This window comes from Capricornis sumatraensis, chromosome 16 (assembly GCF_032405125.1).
Source record: "Capricornis sumatraensis isolate serow.1 chromosome 16, serow.2, whole genome shotgun sequence".
NCBI lineage: Eukaryota > Metazoa > Chordata > Mammalia > Artiodactyla > Bovidae > Capricornis > Capricornis sumatraensis.
This window is the reverse complement of record NC_091084.1, coordinates 24,152,421-24,175,135: the sequence shown is the minus strand read 5'-3', so window position 1 is coordinate 24,175,135 and position 22,715 is coordinate 24,152,421. Positions and strand designations below refer to the sequence as shown.

Genomic DNA, 22,715 nt, shown 5'->3' with positions numbered 1-22,715 from the left:
TAATGGGACTGAATTCTCATTGTGATCATGTGGCTGTGAGTTAAAACTCCTCTGTTTGTGGGGAATATTAGGATGCTGACTTTCTGCCTGTTGATTCTCTTTTTTTTTTTTCCTATCTAATCTGCCATGAGACTTCTCCCAGACTGAAAAATGCAAACCAAACTGAAAACCAAACTGATGGATATCTATGTTCATACAATGAAATGATCCTGAGAAAAACCTGGTTGAATGTAATCCCGAAATTCTTCATGCTTTAATCCTTCCTATTAAAAGCACACACACGCGCGTGCACACACACACACACACACACACACACACACAAATCCATTGCATTAATTAAACCATTCCTACTGAACTGACAGAGAAGAGAACTAAAAGGCAGACATTTAAAAATACAGGGCAAGTGAGAAAAGCGCAACAACTCTCCCTGGGAATGTTTGGGCAGTAAACACCCCTCCAGCGCCTCTCTGGGCTCCTGGGGCAGACAGTGTGTAAATTGTTTTACCACTGCACCAATCCCCCGTTTTCTTTAGGACCCCTTTGTGTCTCCACCCTGTTGCTGGCCGGTTGGGAGCACGCCCTCCACCGCCTGCCGCCTGCCAGAGCCACTCACATAATGTGGGCTTTGTTTATGTGTCCATAAATATTTGACAATTCAGAAGCAGTGCAGTTCTCAGCACAAACAGAAAGGAATATTCCTGGGCAATTTCAGGGTCATCAGAACACTATAAGGCCTCCCCCAAACAGGGCCAGACACACAAAGGTGGAGGACTAAGGGTGTCATTCAGGCTAGGAACTAAGTCAAGTGGGTCAGTCGGCCTCTGGGGGAGGCTTGCTGGCACAGAAGGTGTAGGAAAAACCGAAGGGCTCAATTGCCCTTCTCCCTGATCACTGTACCTTGGGGTCCACTTACAAACGCACCGAGGGTGAGCTAAATCCCTTAGCTACACTCAGGTGGAGACCTGCAGCATTCCTGGCACTTACAGCCCTCCTGATGGTGAATTCCTCGGAGAAAATCTTGATTCTTCACAATTTCATTCTTTGGGAGAAGCTGCCATTGCAGGTCTGTGGCTGCAAATACGGGAGAAACCCACCCACAAAGCAAAGAGCCAGGGTGGAGGTTTGGTAGGGGAGGGTAGATACGGCTCCCAGGCAGAACTCCTAACAGCTGTGCTGTCAACAAGCGTCCAGGAGGCCCGTTTAAGCGAACTCACACGTAAGGGATTTTTCTGCTCTTCGCGTTCTACCCTCTCTGTCTAAACTCAGCTCTGACCTCACAGAAGACCGAATCGCTTTATTTTCAACTGATTCTACTGAGTTAAAAATAATAAACAATTGGTGCAGGAATTCCCTGGCAGTCTGGGGGTTAAGTGATCCAGGTTCAATCCCTGGTCTGGAAACTAAGATCCCACAAGCCTCACAGTATGGTCAAAAACAAACCAAAAAAAAAAAAAAGACCAACAACAACTGGTGCACCAAAGACAAACAACAAGGGAAAGAGCTACCTGTAATCCTGATATCATTTTCTTGGCTTCCTCCATTTCTTTTTCCAAATGTTCTTGTTGTTCCAACAGCTGCTCTTCCCATGAAGTCTCCAGGTAGGTCCGGGGGCTGCCTGGTCTCCAGTCCCGGGGTAATGGAGAGTCTGTCTCCTCTACGAGAGGGGAAGAGGGAGTACAGCTCATGGTGAAAAAAACTGAGTCGGGGAGCAAGCCCTCGCCATCCTCTGCGTTCACAGGGCTGGGTCACCTGCCTTCCACACCTGCCTCACTGCACAGGCTAAACTCTCCAGCAGGTGGGGGTGTGGGACAGGAGGAACTGGCCACTGTCTTCACTAACCCCGGGTTCCGGGGAGCAAAGCTGAACTTGGTCGAGGGGGTCCACCCTCTTCAGAACCTTAAGGATTCCCTCCCGGGGAACCCTGGTAGGGGGCAAGTTTTACTCTTTACTCTAGAACTGGCCTTCCCAGGGCTCGGTCCCTCAAGCGACAAAGAGAGGAGCTGTCAGATGCAATGAAAAGGAGCTTCAGAGGGGAGACCTCAACTCATATTCCTTTGACCATTTTGGGAGGACGGAACCCTTTTCACATATAACTTTGTGTGAGTCACAAAAACAGGAAACAGACCAGTATAAGCAAACTCTGTACCTCCCTCTCTCCAGTTTTATTTCCCTGTCTTTACAGTCTCTTTTTCTGACTTCATTGGTAAGAATGAGTATTATAATAAGCCTAATCCCTCTAGGTTGTTGTCTGATTTCATGAGACAACTATGTGTGGGACCCATGGTGCCCAGCCCAGAGCAAGCACTCTGTAAAGACCTCCCTCTCCCTCCCCAGGGTCCCTGGACTTTCTGACTCAGTAACATAACTAACTTTCTGGGTACTAATGCCAGGGCTAGATGGGGTGTGAAATAAGGAATAATTTAATTCCAGTTTTCCTTCAGAGGACTTTGGTTTCATTATCTCTCCTTCAGGCAAATAAAACTCTTAAGTCACCCACTTTGCTTCTTCCTTGCTTTCCTCTGTGTTTATCTAAGAAAAAGGAGACTGAGACAGAGGAAGGAGAAGTCTAAACAAGTAGCCTTTACACAAAACATGATGCCGATCTGCTCTCTGCTGTATATTCTCAGACACCTCTGCTCCATATATTCCTGGCCCCAATTTAAGTTACAGAAATACTGAAATTACTTGCATAATACAGAAATGATAAAAAAATTTTTTACTTGAGCAGGCTTCTGACAGTTCCAAAGTCATCTCCTAATTTCACAGGTGGTCAGCTGTCCACACTGCCGCAGGACAGCTGACAGTTTGGACAGCGGAAGTGACAATTTGTGAGAGGATACGACATTCACTGGCTCTAAAGCATTAGGGCTCTCTAGAATGGACCCTGCATACACAGACTATGTGTGGAGAAGGCCAGGGAGCTGAGAGTCGACAGTCAGGACCCCCAAACTCTTTATGCTGAGGGCTGTTCCTTGAGCCACCCCAGGCAGGCCGAGAATATAGTACCTGTTCTGTTCTCTACTCCTTCAGAGGGAATAATCACGAAATCTGCCCTCTCCTCCGACTGGGTTATAACGGATTCGCTCTTTGCACTGTGGATAGGACTGGGGGAAGTCAGGCTGTGACCGAAGGAAAAAGAAGAGAAACAATTATTGCAAACAGTTGTTTAGAAGCCAACTTTCCTAATTTATTCCAGAGATGGGTTCTTATTCATCTAACTCCTACTGCCTAACACGGTGCCTGGCCCACAGTAAGAAGAAATACTTGTTGAATGAATGATGAACTTGTTAAATGAATGAAATGAATGCTGAATGACCCATCCCAGGAAGCTCCCACAACAAAGTTGCCTTTAAGCCTAATTCAATAAGAGATTTATCCAACTGATGGATAATGTAGCATTTTAAAGAACTCCACTTTTGTTTGGTTTGGCTTTTTGTTTTTGTCCTTCACTTACCACCACCTCCTCCATCATGATCCCTGGGCCCAAGTTCAGAGACTGATGGACTATGCATTTTAGTAGCTTTGGGAGCTGGAAGGAAAATATATTTCTAATACATTGATCTATCACAGACACGTGCAATACCAGCAGAATAATCATGGCAGATGTGGGCTGCTCCCAAAGGCAGAGACAAGGTGAAGGGTGCCTCAAAGGGGAAAAACTGCAGAGTGTGGACAGTGCCAGGCTGAGCAAAGGGTAGCGATATATCAACAGCGCTAGGATGTGATACAGAAAAGGGTGTAACATCTCAAAAGGGGATAAGACCTCCCAAAGGACAATAAAGGTTTACTTGATTTACTGCCAAGAGTTATTCATATCTCTGCCACACTAATTTTTAAATTGTCAGAGGGCTTCCCTGGTGGTCTAGTGGTTGGGAGTCCACCTGCCAATGCAGGGGACAAGGGTTCGATTCCCGTTTGCGGAACATTCCACATGCCCGGAGGAACTAAGCCTGTGCGCCACTACTACTGAGCCTATCCTCTAGGTCCCAGGAGCCGCAACTACTGAATCCCGAGCACCCTAGAGATAGTGCTCTGCAACAAGAGAAGCCACCACAATGAGAAACCCAAGCACTGCAACCAGAGAAAGCCTGAGCAGCAGCGTAGACCCAGCATGACAAAACAACAAATAAATCTTTTTTAAAAAACTGTCACCAAAATCTTGCAACAATTCTTAAATTCTAGTACAACTACTAGCTTTGGAAGGAATGGTTTGCATTTGGGAGGAAGCAGAATTTTAAATCTCCAGAAGCAAGTCTACAGGATACGATGGAATGCGAGGCTGACACTGCCATCTGAAGAGCCCTCTTTCTTTGCACCCACCTTGTGAACATCAGCACCAAAACAATCTCAGGGGTTGTGGGGTCTGCAGGCCCAGCCCCCTCTCAGGAATTCTTTCCAAATCCATCACCCAGACAACAGTGAAAGTGTCTTGGATTCACTGACCCACTTAATGTGCCCCTGAAGTCTCCCAGGCTAATCCTCACAGCCACGATCAGGAGTTAACATTTCATCTTCCTAGAAACCACGAAAAACAAGAGCCAAGCACAGTGGAGGCAGCCAGCGATTTCAAAAAGCTCTGAAGCAGCCTGACGACTAGTGTCTCAACCTCCTCAGTGTCCCGGGTTTTGGGATTTGGTGGGAACGACCTCAGCCAGTAATACACTCTCATCCTTATCAAAACCATAGGGGAAAAAAGTTCTCTTTTGCTCCTGCAAATTAAAAAAAGTGTCACTTAACAATATCTATAAATTTATAACTCAAACAGGCAGACAGGTGGAGAAAGGCAAGAAGTGCTGTTTAGAAAAGGAAATTGCTCCAGGGAACTCTCTTATCCATCTCTCACCACTTAGGCAATCTGACTTCCAGGCCAACATGAATCAGCTGCTGGAAAAGCACCAGTCTAGGGCTACCATTCAAGAGAAGAATAGATTTTTGCTCTTCAGGCCTCAGCGTTCACCTTCTTATAGAAATAGGGATGGGAGTGCAGAAAGAGGCCTGCACCCCAGCTGCTCCTCTTTGAGAAATGGTAAGACCACACTTTCCCAGCTGACACGGCGCTGTGGCTGACGGGTGCCCCTGCCTGCATCTGGCTGGACCACAGTGGATATGTGTGAGACGAAGGGGTGGGGGGTGGGAGGAGTGGTGTGAACCTAGGATGCGGGGAAAACTGCTTTCCTGAGAGCAGAGACGCATGCTCAGCTAGATCAGCTCAGTGGCTCCCTCCTAAGTGAGCCATCTCCCATATAAGGGCAGAAGGAGGCGGATGTCTGCATACCCAGCCCCACTGGGGGAGTGGCAGAGCAGCCAAAGAAAACAACATTTCTCTTTCTTGAACTGGGGCTGCCAGTATGTGAGCCACAGAGAGAAAAAACCCTGAAACTAAACAGGCTGGGTCTGAAAGATAAAAGAAATCTGAGGAAGAAAAATCCTGAGGCACACGTCAGAGCAAGCTGCCTTCCCCAAGGAAGAACCTCATGCAAGAGAATCATACACAAACGTTATTTTAATGCTAATTAATTACATGGCTTGGGATCTCCCTGATGAGCTTAAAAAACTGCTTTATAAACAAGTAACCCCTCACTTGCCATTATAATCCTGTCTAGACAGGGAACAACTGATTACAAATCAGGTCTGACTGATACATTCCTAATTCCCACAGGTCTAACATCTCTCCAATCTTAACTTGTCAGACAAGCAGTCTCCCAGAAAAGATATCTCCAATTAAAAGTCCAATCAATTTTTTAAATGGGTACGAAGCAATAAGAGTTCTGTTATGTCCTGAAGTGCCGCCTTCAGCAGAGACCAGACGGGTGGTCAAAAGCCACTCCTTCTCCCATGCTGGTTGCAGCTTCTTAAATAAACCCACTGTATTTTACAATGCTCATCTCAGGCCCGCAAGCAGGCTGTTCTCCCCAGAACAGCGCCCCCACCGAACCCCCGCCTGTCTCTGGCCAACAGCATCCTCCAGTCCTGGCCCTGCTCCCACCCAAGCCCCCCACACACACCTCCAAAGCCCAAGTGGCTTCAGCTCACCATTTGACCTGCGTCCCGCCCATGGTCCCCCTCGTGGCTCCGGCTTCAGCAAGTCGGCTTCCCTGGGTGAAGCGGGAGGCTGAGAGTCACAGCGCTCCCCGATTCGGGCATGTCTCCCCGCGCTGGAGGCCCCCGAAGAACGACTCCTCTGGGCAGGCCAACTAGGAGAGCCGCTCACCCCGGTCCCGGCAGAGAGCAGAGAGGGCAGAGAGACAGGCGTCTCGGCCCCAGGCACGGCGATGCTCCGGGCTCCGGGGCGCGCCGTCCCGGCAGCTCAGACACTGCAGCGGCCCGGCCTCGGCGGAAACCGCCTCCCCTCTCAGGCTGCCGGCCCCCGGCAGCCGCATCCGTGGTCCCCGCGGCCGCGCGGCTCCGGGAGTGCCCCCGGGCGCAAGCATCTCAACCCATCTCCGAAAAGCCCTGCCCGCGGCTCCGGCCGAGCGGTCGAGTGCCTGGGCGGGCGGCGATCCCCGCTCCGCGCCGCCTCCCGGTCCCGCCCTCCCGCGCCCTCCTCCCCCCGCTCTCCGAGCTGTCACACGCGGCCGGGCAGCGCCGGGATCCGTCCGACCCCGGCGGGCGCTCCGCGGGCTGGCCGAGCCCCCGGGGCAGAGCGGGGCGGGGCTGCGGGGCCCGGAGGCGGCCCCGGGCGAGGCGGTGGAGGCGCCGCGGGGTCGGCAGAAGCCTGGGAGGGCTGCGCGGTCCCCTCCTTCGGAGGAGCCCGGGACTGGCGGCCGTGCCTTCTCTCCTCTGACCCCTGCCTTCCCGGGCACCGAGGTCCGGGTGGGTCTAACTCGGCTCCTGGCGGGAGGGGGTTCCCCCGGAAACCCGCTGAACGCTGGTCTCCACTACCCCCAACCTTCCCCTCGGGCGTTTCATATGTTTTTTTTTTTTCCTCAACTAAGGAGCCTTTTGCTTGGATCCTGAGAGGCTGGCCCGAGGTTTACGGGTCTGAGAAGCAACAGGCGAGCAGCCTGGCAGGGCTTTGCCAGGATGTCTGTCAAGGAGCAGGGGGAGGGGACCAGACGTAAGGGGCTATCTTCTGAACCACTCTTCTTTCCCGAGTCACATCCCGGGTGTCTCCTGGCCTTCACGGATCACTGCGTGCGGGTTGCGGGGAGGAGCAGGGCAAAATGTCCCGGACCCTTCTGGGTGCCAACTGAGCATCCCAAAGAGGTGAGTGAGAGGGTGGCCGAGAAGAAAACGACCGAATCAGGAAGAAGAGAAAGAGGAAAGCCAACTGTTCTCTGAACACTCTCCTAGAAAACGGTCACTGCCAGCCACTGCAGCCCGATTTCCAGCAGCCCCGAATTCACACTGTCTCATACCCTGCCCCCAGTCTTGAGTTCTGCCAGACAGGAAGGAAGCAGGTGCTCTCAGGAAAAAAATCCGGACTTTTTTTTTTTTCTCTAACTCTGGCAAGCGCTATCAGTCACAGGAAAGTAAAAGGCCTGTAGCCATACAGGAAGGAATAGATCTCATTGTACAACAGATTATCTTTTGATTCTGTACCAAGTGATAGTCCAAGCAGAAGCAAGGAAAAACTGGTTTAGATCCTCAATAAAATCACATCTACTGCTTAATGGACACAAGGTTCCCTTCTGGGGTGATGCAAATTTCTCTGAACTGGATAGAGGTGATGGTTGCACAATATTAATGAAGGTGCTACGTACCACTGAATCATACACTTTAGAATGATTAATGGTTAATTTAACGTTGTGTGAATTTTGAAAATTAAAAAATCTATTAAATGTGAAAGTTAAAAATCAAGCAAGGTTACCAGTATATTAAAATGATGGAAACAATTCTATTTAATTTCCAAGCAAATGAGAAAATGGCCCATCAAATTAAGATGGAATTTTATGAAGAAAAGAAATAGGAGGAAGAAAACAAAGACATAGAAAATACATACATGTCAGACAAAGAACAATTAGGCTTAACTGGAACAGACTAATCTGGGTTGATGAGAGAAAAGGTCATTAGAGCATAAATTAAATATGATTCTGCAATGAAATTAGTAAATAAGATAACAACATCTGGGGATGTGTTTACAGGAGCATGATTTACGTAAGCCAGGAAAATAGTCTTTCTCTGCCACCATACTTGGCATTGATCAGGCTTTTATCAGCGCACTGTGTCCTGTTTTGGTCTCTGCAATTGGCTCTAAGGGATATAGACAGCCTTTCAGCTACAGTCACTCACATCGCTAGCCCATTCAAACGTGTACTGATCTGCCACAATTCCCAGCCCTACAAATGAAAGCTGGAAACATTCTTAAAGCACTAAGGCAACTCTGCTCATTTCCTCTTGCTACGAGCTTTATACAACCTTCTCAGGCACAAAGACAGTGCAATGGAACTGGCTCTCATGAACACTGGCAGCTGATAAATAAATATCAAAAAGATCCAGCTGGGCGCTGACAGGTCCCAGTCATGCCCCCATGTGGACACAGCTAAGCCCTAACACTGGTATGTGGGAAATTCACAAGCACCTCACCTTGCCCTCTTGCCAGCACAAAACCACAAGGCCGTGCTGAGGGTTACCCCTTGTGAGCCACACATAAACTGAGGGAAGAGGAGAGACTTTGGTGCCTTATTGCCTGTTGCATGGGTACCTGAAGCTGCCAACCCTGAGAACCTCCGTGAATTGAGGACTGTAGCGATGAAGAGTCTCAGGCCACGGTTACCTGGAGCAGCTGGACTCAGACGAGGACCTCTGCTGTCCTTCATACTGCTGCACCAGGGCTCGCACGCTCCAGCATGGATTCTCAATATCCTCATCCATGCTGCTGTTCCTAAAGTCGGAGGGCACCAATAAAGGAGAGGGTGTCAGTCCTTCGGGCCTACCCACAAACTACTGATAGATGCCACTCTGGGACTGCTGTGGGTAAAAAGACAGACGAGGCAAAGCCCCTGCCTTTAAGACATTTGAAATCTGGCACGGAAGGTAGAGAAACCAATAATTTCACCAATCTTCGCAACACCTCAGAGTCGTGCTCCCTCTCTGACACACAACCCACGAAGCATCTCCTGCCATGACTCTCTGGGATATGCAACCTTCAGGATACACACCAGGGAGAGACTCAGGGGTGAATTGGGATGCTGCTCCCACATACCTCCCAGTGCAGAAAACACACGGTGCCAAAGGAATATGTTTAAAACTCTGGGCACCAGAGAAAAGAATTACATATATGATTCCTTTACATTCTGCTAAAGTCAAAATGTGCACGTGCCGTGCATGCCAAGTCACTTAAGTCGTGCCCGATTCTTTGTGATCCCAAGTACTGCAGTCCGCCAGGCTCCTCTGTCCATGGGATCCTCCAGGTAAGAATACTGGAGTGGGTTGCCATGCCCTTCTCCAAATGTCAAAATAAACATGCCTAAAAGAAAGGTGGTTTTTTTTTTTTTCTCTTTTGGAGCACCCTCTCCAACCTCCACTCCCTACTCTTTTCTGCAATGTGGGCTGTTTAGGTGATATTTCCATCTACTGCACAATTATCATTTAAGGGAAGAAATATTAGTGCAGGTCGAATTCCCATCCCCAGATTTCCATCCTTACCTCTGTCGGTATCGAAAGACATCCCGCCCAGACCGCGACATATCATGACACACATCGGCCAGAGCAGCGGCGGTGCCCTGGGCCACAGCAGTGGCACAGTGAGGCTGGTGAGTCTGCAGGGGGGCTCTGGCATCCCGTCCTTGGCTCACTGTCCTGCTGGAGCCAGGTTTGAAATGAGCTGCCAAGGCCAGGACCAGCCTCATGATAGACTTCAGGTTGCCTTCCACGATATCTGAGGATCAGAACAGACCAAGAGGTCCTAAGAGGGAAGTGGAGTGCTGAGGAAGCACTCGGTTCCTATGCATCTGCTGCTGCTGCTGCTGAGTCGCTTCAGTCGTGTCCAACTCTGTGCGACCCCATAGATGGCAGCCCACCAGGCTTCCCCGTCCCTGGGATTCTCCAGGCAAGAACACTGGAGTGGGTTGCCATTTCCTTCTCCAATGCAAGAAAGGGAAAAGTGAAAGTGAAGTCGCTCAGTCGTGTCCGACTCTTAGCGACCCCATGGACTGCAGCCTACCAGGCTCCTCCGTCCATGGGATTCTCCAGGCAAGAGTACTGGAGTGTCTGCTAGGGAACAGGAAAGCAAGGCAGTCAAGCTCTCTGTCCTCACAAAGCTTTGTTTAATAGGGAGATCGAAGAGTTAAAGCAATGACCATAAAGTGTAATAACATAAAGTGAAGTCGCTCAGTTGTGTCCAACTCATTGTGACCCCATGAGAGCCTCCTCTGTCCATGGGATTTTCCAGCCAAGAGTACTGGAGTGGGTTGCCATTTCCTTCATACCATGGGAAAAGCACAAGATTCTTTGGGAACTCAGAGAAGCATCTGTCTAGTTTAGAGGCCTCAGGGAAGGATTCCCAGACAAGGTGAGTCCTAAACTGAGGCTTGACTGACCAATAGAGGTTCATCAGATGAGGAAAGAGAAGGAAAAAAGTATTCCAAGAAGAGGGAACAGCAGGCATGAAGGTCTAGATGCCATCCAGTATGGGAGCCACTAGCCATATGTAGCTGCTGAGCACTTAAAAGGCAGCAGTGGTCTTAACTGAAATGTGCTGTGAGTGTACTTAGCACACACACACAAAAACTGAATGAAAAATCTCATGAGATTTAGTATAAAAAAATAGAATGCAAAATATCTCACTGATTGTTTTTTACACTGATTATATGTTGAGCTGATCATATTCTGGATATGCATGCATGCCTGCTAAGTCACTTCAGTTGTATCCAGCTCTTTGAGACCCCACGGGCTGTAGCCTGCCAGGTTCCTCTGTCCATGGGGCATCTCCGGGTAAGAATACTGGAGTGGGACTGCCATTTCTTTCTCCAGGGGATCTTCCCAACCAAGGGATCAAACCTGGGTCTCCTGCATTGCAGGTGGATTCTTTACCCATTGAGCCACCAGGGAAGCCCTCATTTTGGATACATGGGTTAAATAAAATATATTATCAAAATTACTTCCACTGATTTCTTTTTTGTAATGTGGCTATTTAGACACATTCAAATCAAGAATGTGACTTACTTTATATTTCTATGGCACACACTGGAAGAGGAACAGAAAGCAGTTTAGCATAGCCAGAGTTCAGAGTTCAGGGGGAGTGGGGGAAAGACGAGGGGGGATGAAGTGGAGGTCAGGTCAGAAAGGGCATAGTAAGCCAGAGAAAGGACTCTGGATTTTATCTTAAGGGACCTCAGGTGCAGAGGAATGGCATGAGCGTATCGTACTCTTAGAAAGATTGTTCTGGCTGCAGTGTGGAGAGCAGACGGGAGGGGGGCAGAAATGGATGTGGTGGGACTGATTAGGAAGTGGTTGCACTTCTCCAGGTAAAAGACAATGATGTCCTGAACGACTGTTCCCTCAAAATAGCTGACTTTAATGGGCCAGATCCCCAAGCCCACTCCTCACGGGGCCTGGATCAGAGAAATATCTGACATGCTAAATTTTGTCCTAGAAAAAAAAAAAGAGAGAGAGAAAGGCAGACAGAAAATAACATGATGGGTCTGGTTAATGTCAGAAAATAGACAAAACTGTATTTTTTCAGCTTCACAGCCTTTTAAATATGCAAGGTTTCCAAAAGGATTGATTGATACCTGCTACATGACATTCTCAATGGTCAGTAACTGCCCTGCCTGAATGAGCCCAACACAGAGAACACTAACAACACGGAAAGGAGGGCTCCCTCCTACCTCCATTCTCATCAGAGCCACAGGCAATCAGGCCCAGAAACTGAGGCTGAAACAAACCAGATTATAATCAGTTCCAGAGTCAGAGTGAGAGGACCAGAGAGCCTGTGCCTTCTGAGGACAGCTACATCATTTCTCCCCTGCAGCCTGGGCTCAAACTGCAATGAGAGCTGTCCTTCATCTGGCCATGTGGCTCCAGGAGAGGGCATATGCAGAGGAGAAAGAGCTTTCTGATCCTGCCTGGAGATATCCTGTGATGTTAAAAAAAAAAAAACTGCTATCAAATATTTTCCTTCTGGAAAACTGGATAAAAGAAAGTAGGCTATTATGATCTGAGATAATAACTGTCATGAAACACTAGGAACACAAAAAAATATCATCTATCTTCATGTTTGATATCTTAAACAAGATGTTCTAAAATTAATATCCAAACATTGTCATTTCTTTTCTGTTAATTTTCCTATATACACTCAAGCAAAACTTTATTCAGTTAAAATGAAGAGCTTCTACCTTCACCCTGGTCTCCAAAGCACCTGGATTTTGACAATTATTCCACCCCAAGAGGATGACTTTCCTTATGTGGAAAAAGATGTGAGGTCACTGCAGTCTACTCTGAGCCCTCAGCTACACTGTGGATGGTTCTTCTGAAGGTGGCAATCCCCAGGTAAAGATGAGTGTACTCAGCCACCACGGACAGAAGGAAGTACTGACCTTTAGCTGAAGTCTGGTGCATACGAATCTTTTTGGAGGCTACAAACTGTAACACTTTTTCCACATTATTCTTCATCTCTTGTTGGTTACTGGGACTCAGCTGTACCCCACTCAGCTTTTCTCCTGCTGTTAGAAGAGAGAAAATACATGAAGTTATGAAGAGGAGTACTATCACAGTTTCATAATAGCCAGACACAGAGAGAATATTTGATGTAAACACTAACATTATCTATAAATATGTAAGGGAGTTAGGCCTTCGTGTTTGTAATCTGGATGGGAAATAGGAAAATCAAAGCATTCTGGAAGGTCTTCGAATTTTCACATCTATTCCCTGGGGCCTGTAAAGTTACTATGTGTACATTTATTCATTCAACAAATATTCACTGAGCACCCACTGTGTGCCAGGCACTGTTTGAGGCACCAGAGAAAGAGCAGTGACCAAGACATTGTCTGTCTTTCCTTTCATCATAGAGTTTATAACTTCAGGGATGAGAGATGACCAAGATAACAGATAAATGTTTGACATAATTTCAGGTAGTGGTAAGTGCCGTGCTGTGCTAGTCATGTCCGACTCTTGGCGACCCCAAGGACTGGGGTCCGCCAGGCTCCTCTCTCCATGGGACTTCCCAGGCAAGAATACTGGAGGTGGGTACCATTTCCTACTCCAGCGGATCTTCCCCACCCAGGGATTGAACCCGGTCTTTTTCATCTCCTGTGCTGGCCTGCAGATTCTTTACAACTAGCACCACCTGGGAAGCCCAGTGATAAGTACTATGAGGAAAAACAAAGACGAGTAACCATGGTCTGTCTGATAATACATTTGGGAGGAGACTTGAATAAAATCAGAGAGGAGAAGATTTGCAGAGGTAGCATTCCAGGCTGAGGAACCATAAGTACCAACGCCAAGGCAGGAATGAGATCAGCTTATCTGAGAAACAGCAACAAGACCCTATGGCTGGAGTGGAGAAAGCAGGGAGTCGAGTTCTAGGACAGGTAGAGAGGTAAGCAAGGCCAGGTCATGTGGGGCTTTGGCAACTAGAGCAAAAGAGCAAAGACCTTGAATTTTATTCTATATGTAATGGGCAGAAAATGCAGGCTTGGAGGTAAGGGAGTTCAGTTCAGTTCAGTTCAGTTCAGTTCAGTCGCTCAGTTGTGTCCGACTCTTTGCCAGCCCATGGACTATAGCATGCCAGGCTTCCCCGTCCATCACCAACACCCAGAGCTTGCTCAAACTCATGTCCATCGAGTTGGTGATGGACCATCTCATCCTCTGTCGTCCCCTTCTCCTCCCACCTTCAATCTTTCCCAGCATCAGGGTCTTTTCCAACGAGTCAGTTCTTCACATCAGGTGGCCAAAGTACTGGAGTTTCAGCTTTAGCATCATTCCTTCCAATATATATTCAGGACTGATTTCCTTTATGACTGACTGGTTTGATCTCCTTGAAGTCCAAGGGACCTTCAAGAGTCTTCTTCAACACCTCAGTTCAAAGGCATCAATTCTTCGGAGTTCAGCTTTCTTTATAGTTCAACTCTCACATCCATACATGACCACTGGAAAAACCATAGCCTCGAACTAGACAGACCTTTGATGGCAGAGTAATGTCTCTGCTTTTGAACATGCTGTCTAGGTTGGTCATAGCTTTTCTTATAAGGAGCAAGCATCTTTTAATTTCATGACTGCAGTCACCATCTGAAGTGATTTTGGAGTCCAAGAAAATAGTTTGTCACTGTTTCCATTGTTTCTCCATCTATTTGCCATGGAGTGATGGAACCAGATGCCATGATCTTCGTTTTCTGAATGTTGAGTTTTAAGCCAGCTTTTTCACTCTCCTCTTGCACTTTCATCAATTCTCTTTAGTTCCTCTTCACTTTCTGCCATAAGGGTGGTATCATTTGCATATCTGAGGTTATTGATATTTCTCCCAGCAATCTTGATTCCAGCTTGTGCTTCATCCAGCCTGGCATTTCTCATGATGTACTCTGCATATAAGTTAAATAAGCAGGGTGACAATATACAGCCTTGATATACTCCTTTTCATATTTGGAACCAGTCTGTTGTTCCATGTTTGGTTCTAACTGTTGCTTCTTGACCTACAGATTTCCCAGGAGGCAGGTAAGATGGTCTGCTATTCCCATCTCTTTCAGAATTTTCCACAGTTTGCTGTGATCTACACAGTCAAAAGCTTTGGCATACTCAATAAAGCAGAAGTAGATGTTTTTCTGGAATTCTCTTGCTTTTTATATGATCCAGTGGATATTGGCAATTTGATCTCTGGTTCCTCTGTCTTTTCTAAATCCAGCTTGAACATCTGGAAGTTCACACAGTTCACATTCTATTGATGCCTGGCTTGAATGATTTTGAGCATTACTTTGCTAGCATGTGAGATGAGTTACCTGACCTGTTTAATGCTTTTAAAAGTTGACTTCATGTGGACATAAATTCTGTGAAGAGGAAACAGGGAGATCTGTTAGAAAGGAAATGAAAATAGTCAAGTGAGAGATAATGATGGTTTGGGAAGAAGCTGAGAGGTGAAGAGTGAGATACCAGGTACATTTTTAATATAAAGCAAACAGCACATGTGAAGGGCTGACTACGACAGATGAGAAAAAGAGAATAATTAAAGACAACTTCTAAGTGTTCTGCTTTAACAACTGAGGGAATGGTACTGTGATGTGTTAGTCAGATGAAGGATCTCAGAGGACAGAGGGATCAGTGGCATGAAGGAAAAGTTCTGATTAGGACATGTGAAGTGAGAGTAGCATTTTAGACATCCAAGCAGAGAAGTCGAATAGGAAGCTGATATTCACTCCTAGAACTCAAGGAAAAGCTTAGGGCTAAAGAGTCAAATTTGGGAAGAGACCACTTAGGGATAGAGAATATACAAAAGAACTAAGGTCTGCACCTCTAAGGAAAAATTCCAACATGTAGAGGTCAGGAGGGCTTCCCAGGTGGTGCGGTTGGTAAAGAATCAGCCTGCCACTGCAGAAGACGCAAGAGACATGGGTTCGATCACTGGGTTGGGAAGATCCTCTAGAGTAGGAAGTGGCTACCCATTTCAGTATTCTTGCCTGGAAAATTCCATGGACAGAGGAGGCTGGCGGGCTACAGTCGATGGGATCACAAAGAGTCAGACACGACTAAGCACGCGCGCGCGCACACACACACACACACACACACACACACACACACACACACACACACGAGAAAGCCAGCAGAGTGAACAGGAAAGGCCAGTGAGGAAGGAGGAAGCCTTCACGCCCACAGGATCCTGGAGACCGAGGGAAGATGTTTGGAGGAGGAGGGAGTGATCCACTGTGTCAAGTTCTGCTAAGCTGAACAAAATGAGGACTGAGCCGTGGCCACGGGATTTGACAGAGCAGAGTTGTGACTTCAAGGAGAACAATTTCAGGAGCATAGTAGTAGGATCAAAAGCTCAGTGAGGGCCAGCTCAAGAAAGAACGCAATCTCAAGTACTGAATTCAGAGAGATTTTCTCTATCGCCAAGTTGCAACAGAATGTAGCATTTAAGAACCTGTGTTTTGAAAAACAAGAATACACATTCATATTGCCTGTATATGCACCATTAAATATCTCTGGAAAGAATAGCCAGAAACTGCTAACACTGGCTGCCTCCAGGAAGAACAAGTAACTGGCAAGGGGACAGACAGGGGAAATGGCTTTTGATTTTCTATCTTCTTGTGCTGTCTGGATTTTCTAACTGATTATATTTCCAGGATAATCTGTTCAAATGAGTGAAAAATTAAAAGTTGAAAATTAGCTTTGGAATTAAAGTGTATCTAGGCTTGTACCTCTGCTTTACCACTATTCTTATGTGACCTTGCAAAGTTGCTTAAGGGTTTCCCTGGTGGCTCAGACAGTAAAGAATCTGCCTGCAATGCAGGAGACCTGGGTTCTGGGTTGGGAAGATTCCCTGGAGAAGGGAAAGGCTATCCACTCCAGTATTCTTGCCTGGAAAATTCCAAGGACAGACCTTTCTAAATCTCAAAAAATAAGTAAAATACTTAAATGCTATCCATTATCATAAATCAATCAAAGTAAGGCTTGATATATACGTACACACACATATATATATAAAGTGCTCCTGGGGATATATATAAAGTGCTCCTGGAAATGGGGGTAATATTATGTTTTTCAAATATTGATGATTAAGTAAAATTAAGTGTTCAATACACAGTAGCTGCTGTTACTGTTATCATGGTTATTATCACTATAAGTGAATAATGAATATATGAGCTGTCTCGAAGTATTTCTGGACAGGCTGCCTGATGCAAGACTGCCTTCTTACATATTACTCAAACCCACATCCTTCAAATATGTCAATGAATTTTGAGTACCTGTTATGTGTCTGGCACTTGGTTAAGGATCGTGGAAACAAGGGGGAAAAAATTACACTGTACCTGCTCTTAAAGAGCTCAATCTATACTGGGAGAGGTAGATAAGAAGCAATTATCATTTGGTGAGAGAAGTAATAAGAGGTGTGGACAAATGCTGTGGAAATAAGGTTATGATACCATCTAATAAGAAAGACAGGCATCAACTCTTGGGCTTTTTCAACAAGGTCTTCTTATCTTAGTTGGGTCCTTTTGTTGGTAACACATTTTCTTTTTGCCTGGCTGCCACTTCTCTTTCCAGCCTCAGTGTAGACATCAGATCCTCTGGCAAGCCATCCTAGAATCCCTAACAGTGGGTTAGGTGCCCGCCCTCTGCTCTTATCTGTGCTTTTCCCATCACAGTACTAAGTACATTACTGGAAGTGACTTCGCTCTCCAGTCTTTCCAACTAGATTGGGAGACTTGAGAGCCACGACTGTGCTCCTCATTACACTCCCAAAGTTTAATGCAGCACCTGGAACACAGTGTTTACTGACTAATAAATAAATTAGTTAACCCTGGGCAAGTATCTTAAGTCTTCCCTACTTTCACTTCCATAAGACTTTAAAGAAGCAGCTCAGTCGGTAAAGAACCTGCCTGCCAATGCAGGAGACTAGGGTTCAGTCCCTGGGTGGGGAAGAATGCCTGGAGGAGAAAATGGCAATCCACTCCAGTATTCTTGCTTGGGAAATCTCATGGACAGAGGAGCCTGGCAGGCTACAGTCCATGGGGTCACAAGAGTTGGACACGACTTAGTGACTAAACCACCACCAAAAATCTGCTCTGAAGGGCCCATGAAGGGTAAAAAGGCCATGCTCTGGTTTAAGCTAGCATCAGAGTCAACCGACCGACAATCTCAATGAGATACGCCAGGATCACCCCATCTCGGAGATCTTGTCGCAGGTCCTGCACTGGCTTCACCGCTGGCCTCTTCTTCAGCTGCGCATTCACCCAGGCCACGTACGCCTGCAGCTGTTGCTGGAAAATGAAAGTGGGAGATAAGGAAAGGTTGCATGTTACTTATATCCTCTTCCCTGCACCCTCTAAGGAAGCACTGGAGACAGGGAGATCTACACCCGACTTCCCAGGTGGCCCAGTGATAAAGAATTCGCCTGCCAATACAGGAGTTGCAAGAGACACGGGTTCAGTCCCTGGGTGAGGAAGATCCCTTGGAGTAGGAAATGGCAACTCGCTCCAGAATTCTTGCCCTGACACTTCCATGCACAGAGAGGCCTGGCGGGCTACAGTTCATGGGGTCGGATTTGCACACAACTGAGCACCTGAGCAGTCTATACCCAGACGGAGGAGAAGGTTTCAAGGAAAGAAAGATGGTTAGACATGGAGGATGCTCTAAAATTCTCTGGTTTTATGCTAGTCTCTGGGATGAGCTACCCTCTGACTCGGGTGGTGGTGTGGGCAACGTACGCAGATGAGCGTTTCGGCGACAGTGACTCCTGCTCTCCTTGACTTTAGCTCTGTCGACCAGGGATAAAGCCGGGCCAGAAGCACAGCCCGTTTTCAAGTGTGATGAGAGCTGCCAGTGCCCCACTGCGCTTCCCAGGAACGATCTCTCTCGTGTCCCGTGTGCACAATGGCCTGGGACATTCCTAAGAACTGATCCTGGGGACCTAGGAATCCACAGTTAAACCGATCTCAGAACTGCCTCTCATAGCTGCTTTCTTCACAAAGAGATTTAACTGAAATCAACCTGGGATTTATCCTCCTGAGCCCATAATCCTGGGATTGCTACAGAGTTAGCTTTAATCCAGGCTTTATGTTGTCAAAGAGGATCTGGTTACCTGAAACCTGCACAAAGAAAGAAAAAGAAAGACTAGGATGAGCAGAGTTCCTGAAGACTGGGATCGGGGTCGGGGAGCTTTCTTTTTTTTTTTTTTCAGACAACACTTATGGTCCAGTACCATCAGAAACCTGTCAGACTCAGGCAGGACACATAACTCATGGCAACACTTAGATAACCTTTCATATTCCATTTTAAACAGGGCTTGTATATTCAGGTGTTCATTCTGATTATTTGAGCACTAAATATCAAAATAGCACAAGAGCAAGGTCATAGTACAGGCAGCAGTTCTGGCTGGTGTCTGTAGAAGCCCAAGATTCTGAACCTGAAAATTAAATTCAAGCGCTAACAGTATCAAATTATAATTTGGTTAAAGTACAGTTGATTTCTAAGCTCCAAGTACTTCCTTGATGAAATGATATCAGAAATTACTCACTGGCTGCTTCCTGAACTTAAATTAAATCTTCACTATTTTCTCTATGTCAATTTGTGGGAATAAATAAAGTCCTTTGGAAGGTAGTGCTAAGGCCATGTTCTATCAGCTACCGACAAACTGTAGGACGTGCAATGATCAGCAGGAGGTAGGGGAAAGAATCTGGTATTTATTGAGTATCCACCATGATGCCAACAAAAGTCTGTCTAGTCAAGGCTATGGTTTTTCCTGTGGTCATGGATGGATGTGAGAGTTGAACTGTGAAGAAAGCTGAGTGCCAAAGAATTGACGCTTTTGAACTGTGGTGTTGGAGAAGACTCTTGAGAGTCCCTTGGACTGCAAGGAGATCCAACCAGTCCATTCTAAAGGAGATCAGTCCTGGATGTTCTTTGGGAGGAATGATGCTAAAGCTGGAACTCCAGTACTTTGGCCACCTCATGCCAAGAGTTGACTCATTGGAAAAGACTCTGATGCTGAGAGGGATTGGGGGCAGGAGGAAAAGGGGACGACAGAGGATGAGATGGCTGGATGGCATCACCAACTCAATGGACATGAGTTTCAGTGAACTCCAGGAGTTGGTGATGGACAGGGAGGCTTGGCGTGCTGCGATTCATGGGGTCGCAAAGAGTCGGACACGACTGAGTGACTGAACTGAACTGAACTGAATCATGAATTAAACACTACTTTTGATGTTTTATATGTCTTTTAATGACTCACTAATGTATCTGGAGGGCTTCCCTGATGGCTCAGTGGTAAAGAATCTGCCTGCCAGTGCAGGAGGTCTGGGTTCAATTCCTGGGTCGGGAAGATTCCCTGGAGTAGGAAATGGCATCCCACACAAGTATTCTTGCCTGGGAAATCCCATGGACAGAGGAGGGCTGACAGGCTACACCCCGTGGAGTAACAAAAGAGTTGGACACAACTTAGCAACTAAACAACACAACAACAATATACCTAGAACACAGCCACACGGTTGATGTTTACTAAATGGTCATCATTATTTTCATTATCATCATCTAATTCAGTTCTCACAGAAGCACCGAAGGGCTGGTATCATCTCCGTTCTGTGGGTGAGGTTCAGAGAAATCACGTAACTTCTCCAAAGTCTCCGTCCCAATGCCATGGCAGACCTGGTTAGCAAACCCAGTACAGGTGGTCCAAGGGCCTTCTGCTATCCACTCACTCTGCAGGCTAGAGGCGGCTGCACCTTCTGCTTTCTCACGGGCCAGATTCCTGTCCAGGTGAGCTCCTACCATTCAGCCAAAACGGCAGGACAGGCAAAGGGTGCCTCCAGAGCAAACCACTCTGCTCCGGGCCACAAAGGTATCAGGGTAACAGCTGGGTCTGATTACCTGGCTTACATCAAAATCCCTACCCCACTTCCCTCTATAGAGTATCGCCCTCAACCCTCCCCCTACACATTCCTGTTTAAAATCCTTCACTGGCCTGTCATTACCCTCAGCATAAAACCCAGCCTCCTCAGCTGCACTTCAGTCTGTCCTGCACTAGTCCTTACCACTCCTCCAGCTTTGCTTATCCATTCACATTTGCCCCCCAGTCCCCACGTTTAAGGTTGGTCCAAACTATGTACAGTGCCCCAAACGCACCATGTCTTCCGGCCACTCTACCTCCCTCCTGCCTCGCATCTCTTCTTAAACCTCAGCTCAAGCATCACCACCTCTTCCCTGACCCTCCCACACACCTCAGACACTGATCTCTGTGAGGATGTCCTGTGCCAGGAAATCAGTTCAACTACAAGGTGGGTGCAGCCAGTGTTCTGTGAGGGGGCTACAAAGAGCTTTATGCCTTCAAGTTTGCAGGGAAAAAAAAAAAGGAGAAGAGAGGAGAAGGAGGAGCAGCTTGCAGGTTGGTGAGACAAGTGCTAAGACAGGGGTGTGCGAGGTGCTAGGAGTATTAACTCAATCTGAACCCCATGCTCAGGGGACTTTCCTGAGGAAAGGAGGCAAAGAGGACAGTGAGCTCAAAGGGGCTCAGTTCTCAACTAGATGCTCCATGCAGGACGTTACAAGAGTTCAGGATTGTTGGACTCAGAGTAACAGGCGCTCAACAAATCTTTCTTTGAATCGGTGAATAATGTGTCAAATTTCATCAGGCCAAGACTTAACGATGATTCTAAAAGTTAATTATGCAGGGGAAGACAAGAACAAGTATTTTTCATCAGGCCCAAGATAATTTTACTTAAGTAATCATAGCCTTCTTTTGGCCAATGACTAGAAGTAAGTTGTCTCTGATGCAAAACTGCTTTGAGGTTCCGCACAGAACTTCTCACGCACATTAATCACAGTTCTTGGCTTCCAGTAAAGAGGATTCTATTGCATGCTGCTGCTGCTAAGTCGCTTCAGTCGTGTTCGACTCTGTGCGACCCCATAGACGGCAGCCCACCAAGCTCCCCCGTCCCTGGGATTCTCCAGGCAAGAACACTGGAGTGGGTTGCCATTTCCTTCTCCAGTGCATGAAAGGGAAAAGTCAAAGTGAAGTCACTCAATCATATCCGACTCTCAGAGACCCCATGGACTGCAGCCTACCAGGCTCCTCCATCCATAGGATTTTCCAGGTAAGAGTACTGTAGTGGGGTGCCATTGCCTTCTCCGATTCTATTGCATAAGTGATAATAATTGTCACCACTTTTCTGAACAGCTACTCTGTGTCTAAAGCTATGCTAGGTCCTTTAGACACAATTTCTCTAATGCTAAGCTGCCAGGGAAATTTTTACTGTATCTATTTTGCTACCTGCAAACCCAAGACTCCAAAATGGTGAAATAATGTTCAAGGCCACCCAGACTGTAAACTATGAATGTGAGATTCACTCTGACTCCCAAACCAGTGCTCTTTCCACTCTACCACACTGTCACCTAAATAAATGCATCCCTGAGGATTAAACAACCTCACCAAAACTCTCGGAATGGAGGTTACCTTAGCCTAAACCACTTCTCCCTCCACAGCCAGTGCTGGGAGTCTCCTGTGTAATAACCTATACTAGGGAGCTGTCTGCTAATCAAAGAGGGCTCCAGAGCCGAGCAGCACCGTCACCAGGGGCCTCTCAGAAAAGCAGAGGCTCACGCACCACTGGGAATCAACACACTTGAAATGCAGTAGAATAGAATATGCAGAATAGAATGGAAATGCAGAATCTCAAACTCTGCTCCAGTTCTAATGAATTAGAACCTGTATTTTTACAAGATCCCCTCATCTTGTATTTGCTCTGCTCCAGCTCTGTCATCAGCTATTTGTCAAAAGAAATCACTTTTGGCTCCTCTTGTTGGAGAGTAGTTTTCAGAAATCAAAATTTGGGCATGAGGTATACTCATCCCACTGGGGTAACATTCTGGGCCCTCTCAGGAGCAGAGTAGGAAATACAGGTATGTATCACACCTAGACACACACTTCCATCTACTTATCTTGACAGACAGATGGAGAAACAGACCATGAATTATCCTGATCCTGCCTCTAGCCCAGCACCACAGGGTTCATCTCTCTTTTTCCTTTTCCTTATTTGTAACTCCTTTTTCCACACAGTGAGAAACCTGACTCTATCCACAATATATTTACAAATATTTCCTCAGTCCTAGAAAACACATCAAAATTTGACTTG

At 46.9% G+C, this 22,715-nt stretch overlaps 2 protein-coding genes across 2 annotated transcripts in view; both read right to left on the bottom strand.

Moving 5' to 3' along the window:
• DIXDC1 (DIX domain containing 1) overlaps positions 1-6,056 on the bottom strand; it is a 32,124-nt gene extending 26,068 nt beyond the window's left edge. Inside the window, exons 1-3 of the mRNA XM_068988678.1 lie at positions 6,034-6,056; positions 3,007-3,119; positions 1,506-1,654 (exon numbers count right to left, since the gene is read on the bottom strand). Of these exons, the coding sequence (XP_068844779.1) occupies positions 1,506-1,654; positions 3,007-3,119; positions 6,034-6,056 (285 nt within the window). The remainder of the gene's footprint in view (positions 1-1,505; positions 1,655-3,006; positions 3,120-6,033) is intronic.
• A 2,656-nt stretch (positions 6,057-8,712) lies between these two features.
• On the bottom strand, positions 8,713-20,358 carry LOC138092083 (dixin-like). The gene is made up of 6 exons (XM_068987962.1): positions 20,135-20,358; positions 18,671-18,677; positions 17,720-17,849; positions 12,480-12,605; positions 9,589-9,820; positions 8,713-8,824 (listed from the first exon to the last, which is right to left on the bottom strand). The coding sequence occupies exons 1-6, from the start codon at positions 20,356-20,358 to the stop codon at positions 8,713-8,715; spliced, it is 831 nt and encodes a 276-aa protein (XP_068844063.1).
• Between the last annotated feature and the right edge of the window lie 2,357 nt (positions 20,359-22,715).

Coding starts and splice junctions, on each gene's coding strand:
- LOC138092083 (XM_068987962.1), bottom strand. CDS start 20,358: ATGGTAGGAGCTCACCTGGACAGGAATCTGGCCCGTGAGAAAGCAGAA. Junction 12,606..17,719: donor GTATCTCATTGAGATTGTCG/GTCGGTTGACTC, acceptor CTCTTCTAACAG/CAGGAGAAAAGCTGAGTGGG. Junction 8,825..9,588: donor GTCTTTCGATACCGACAGAG/GTAAGGATGGAA, acceptor CTCCGACTTTAG/GAACAGCAGCATGGATGAGG.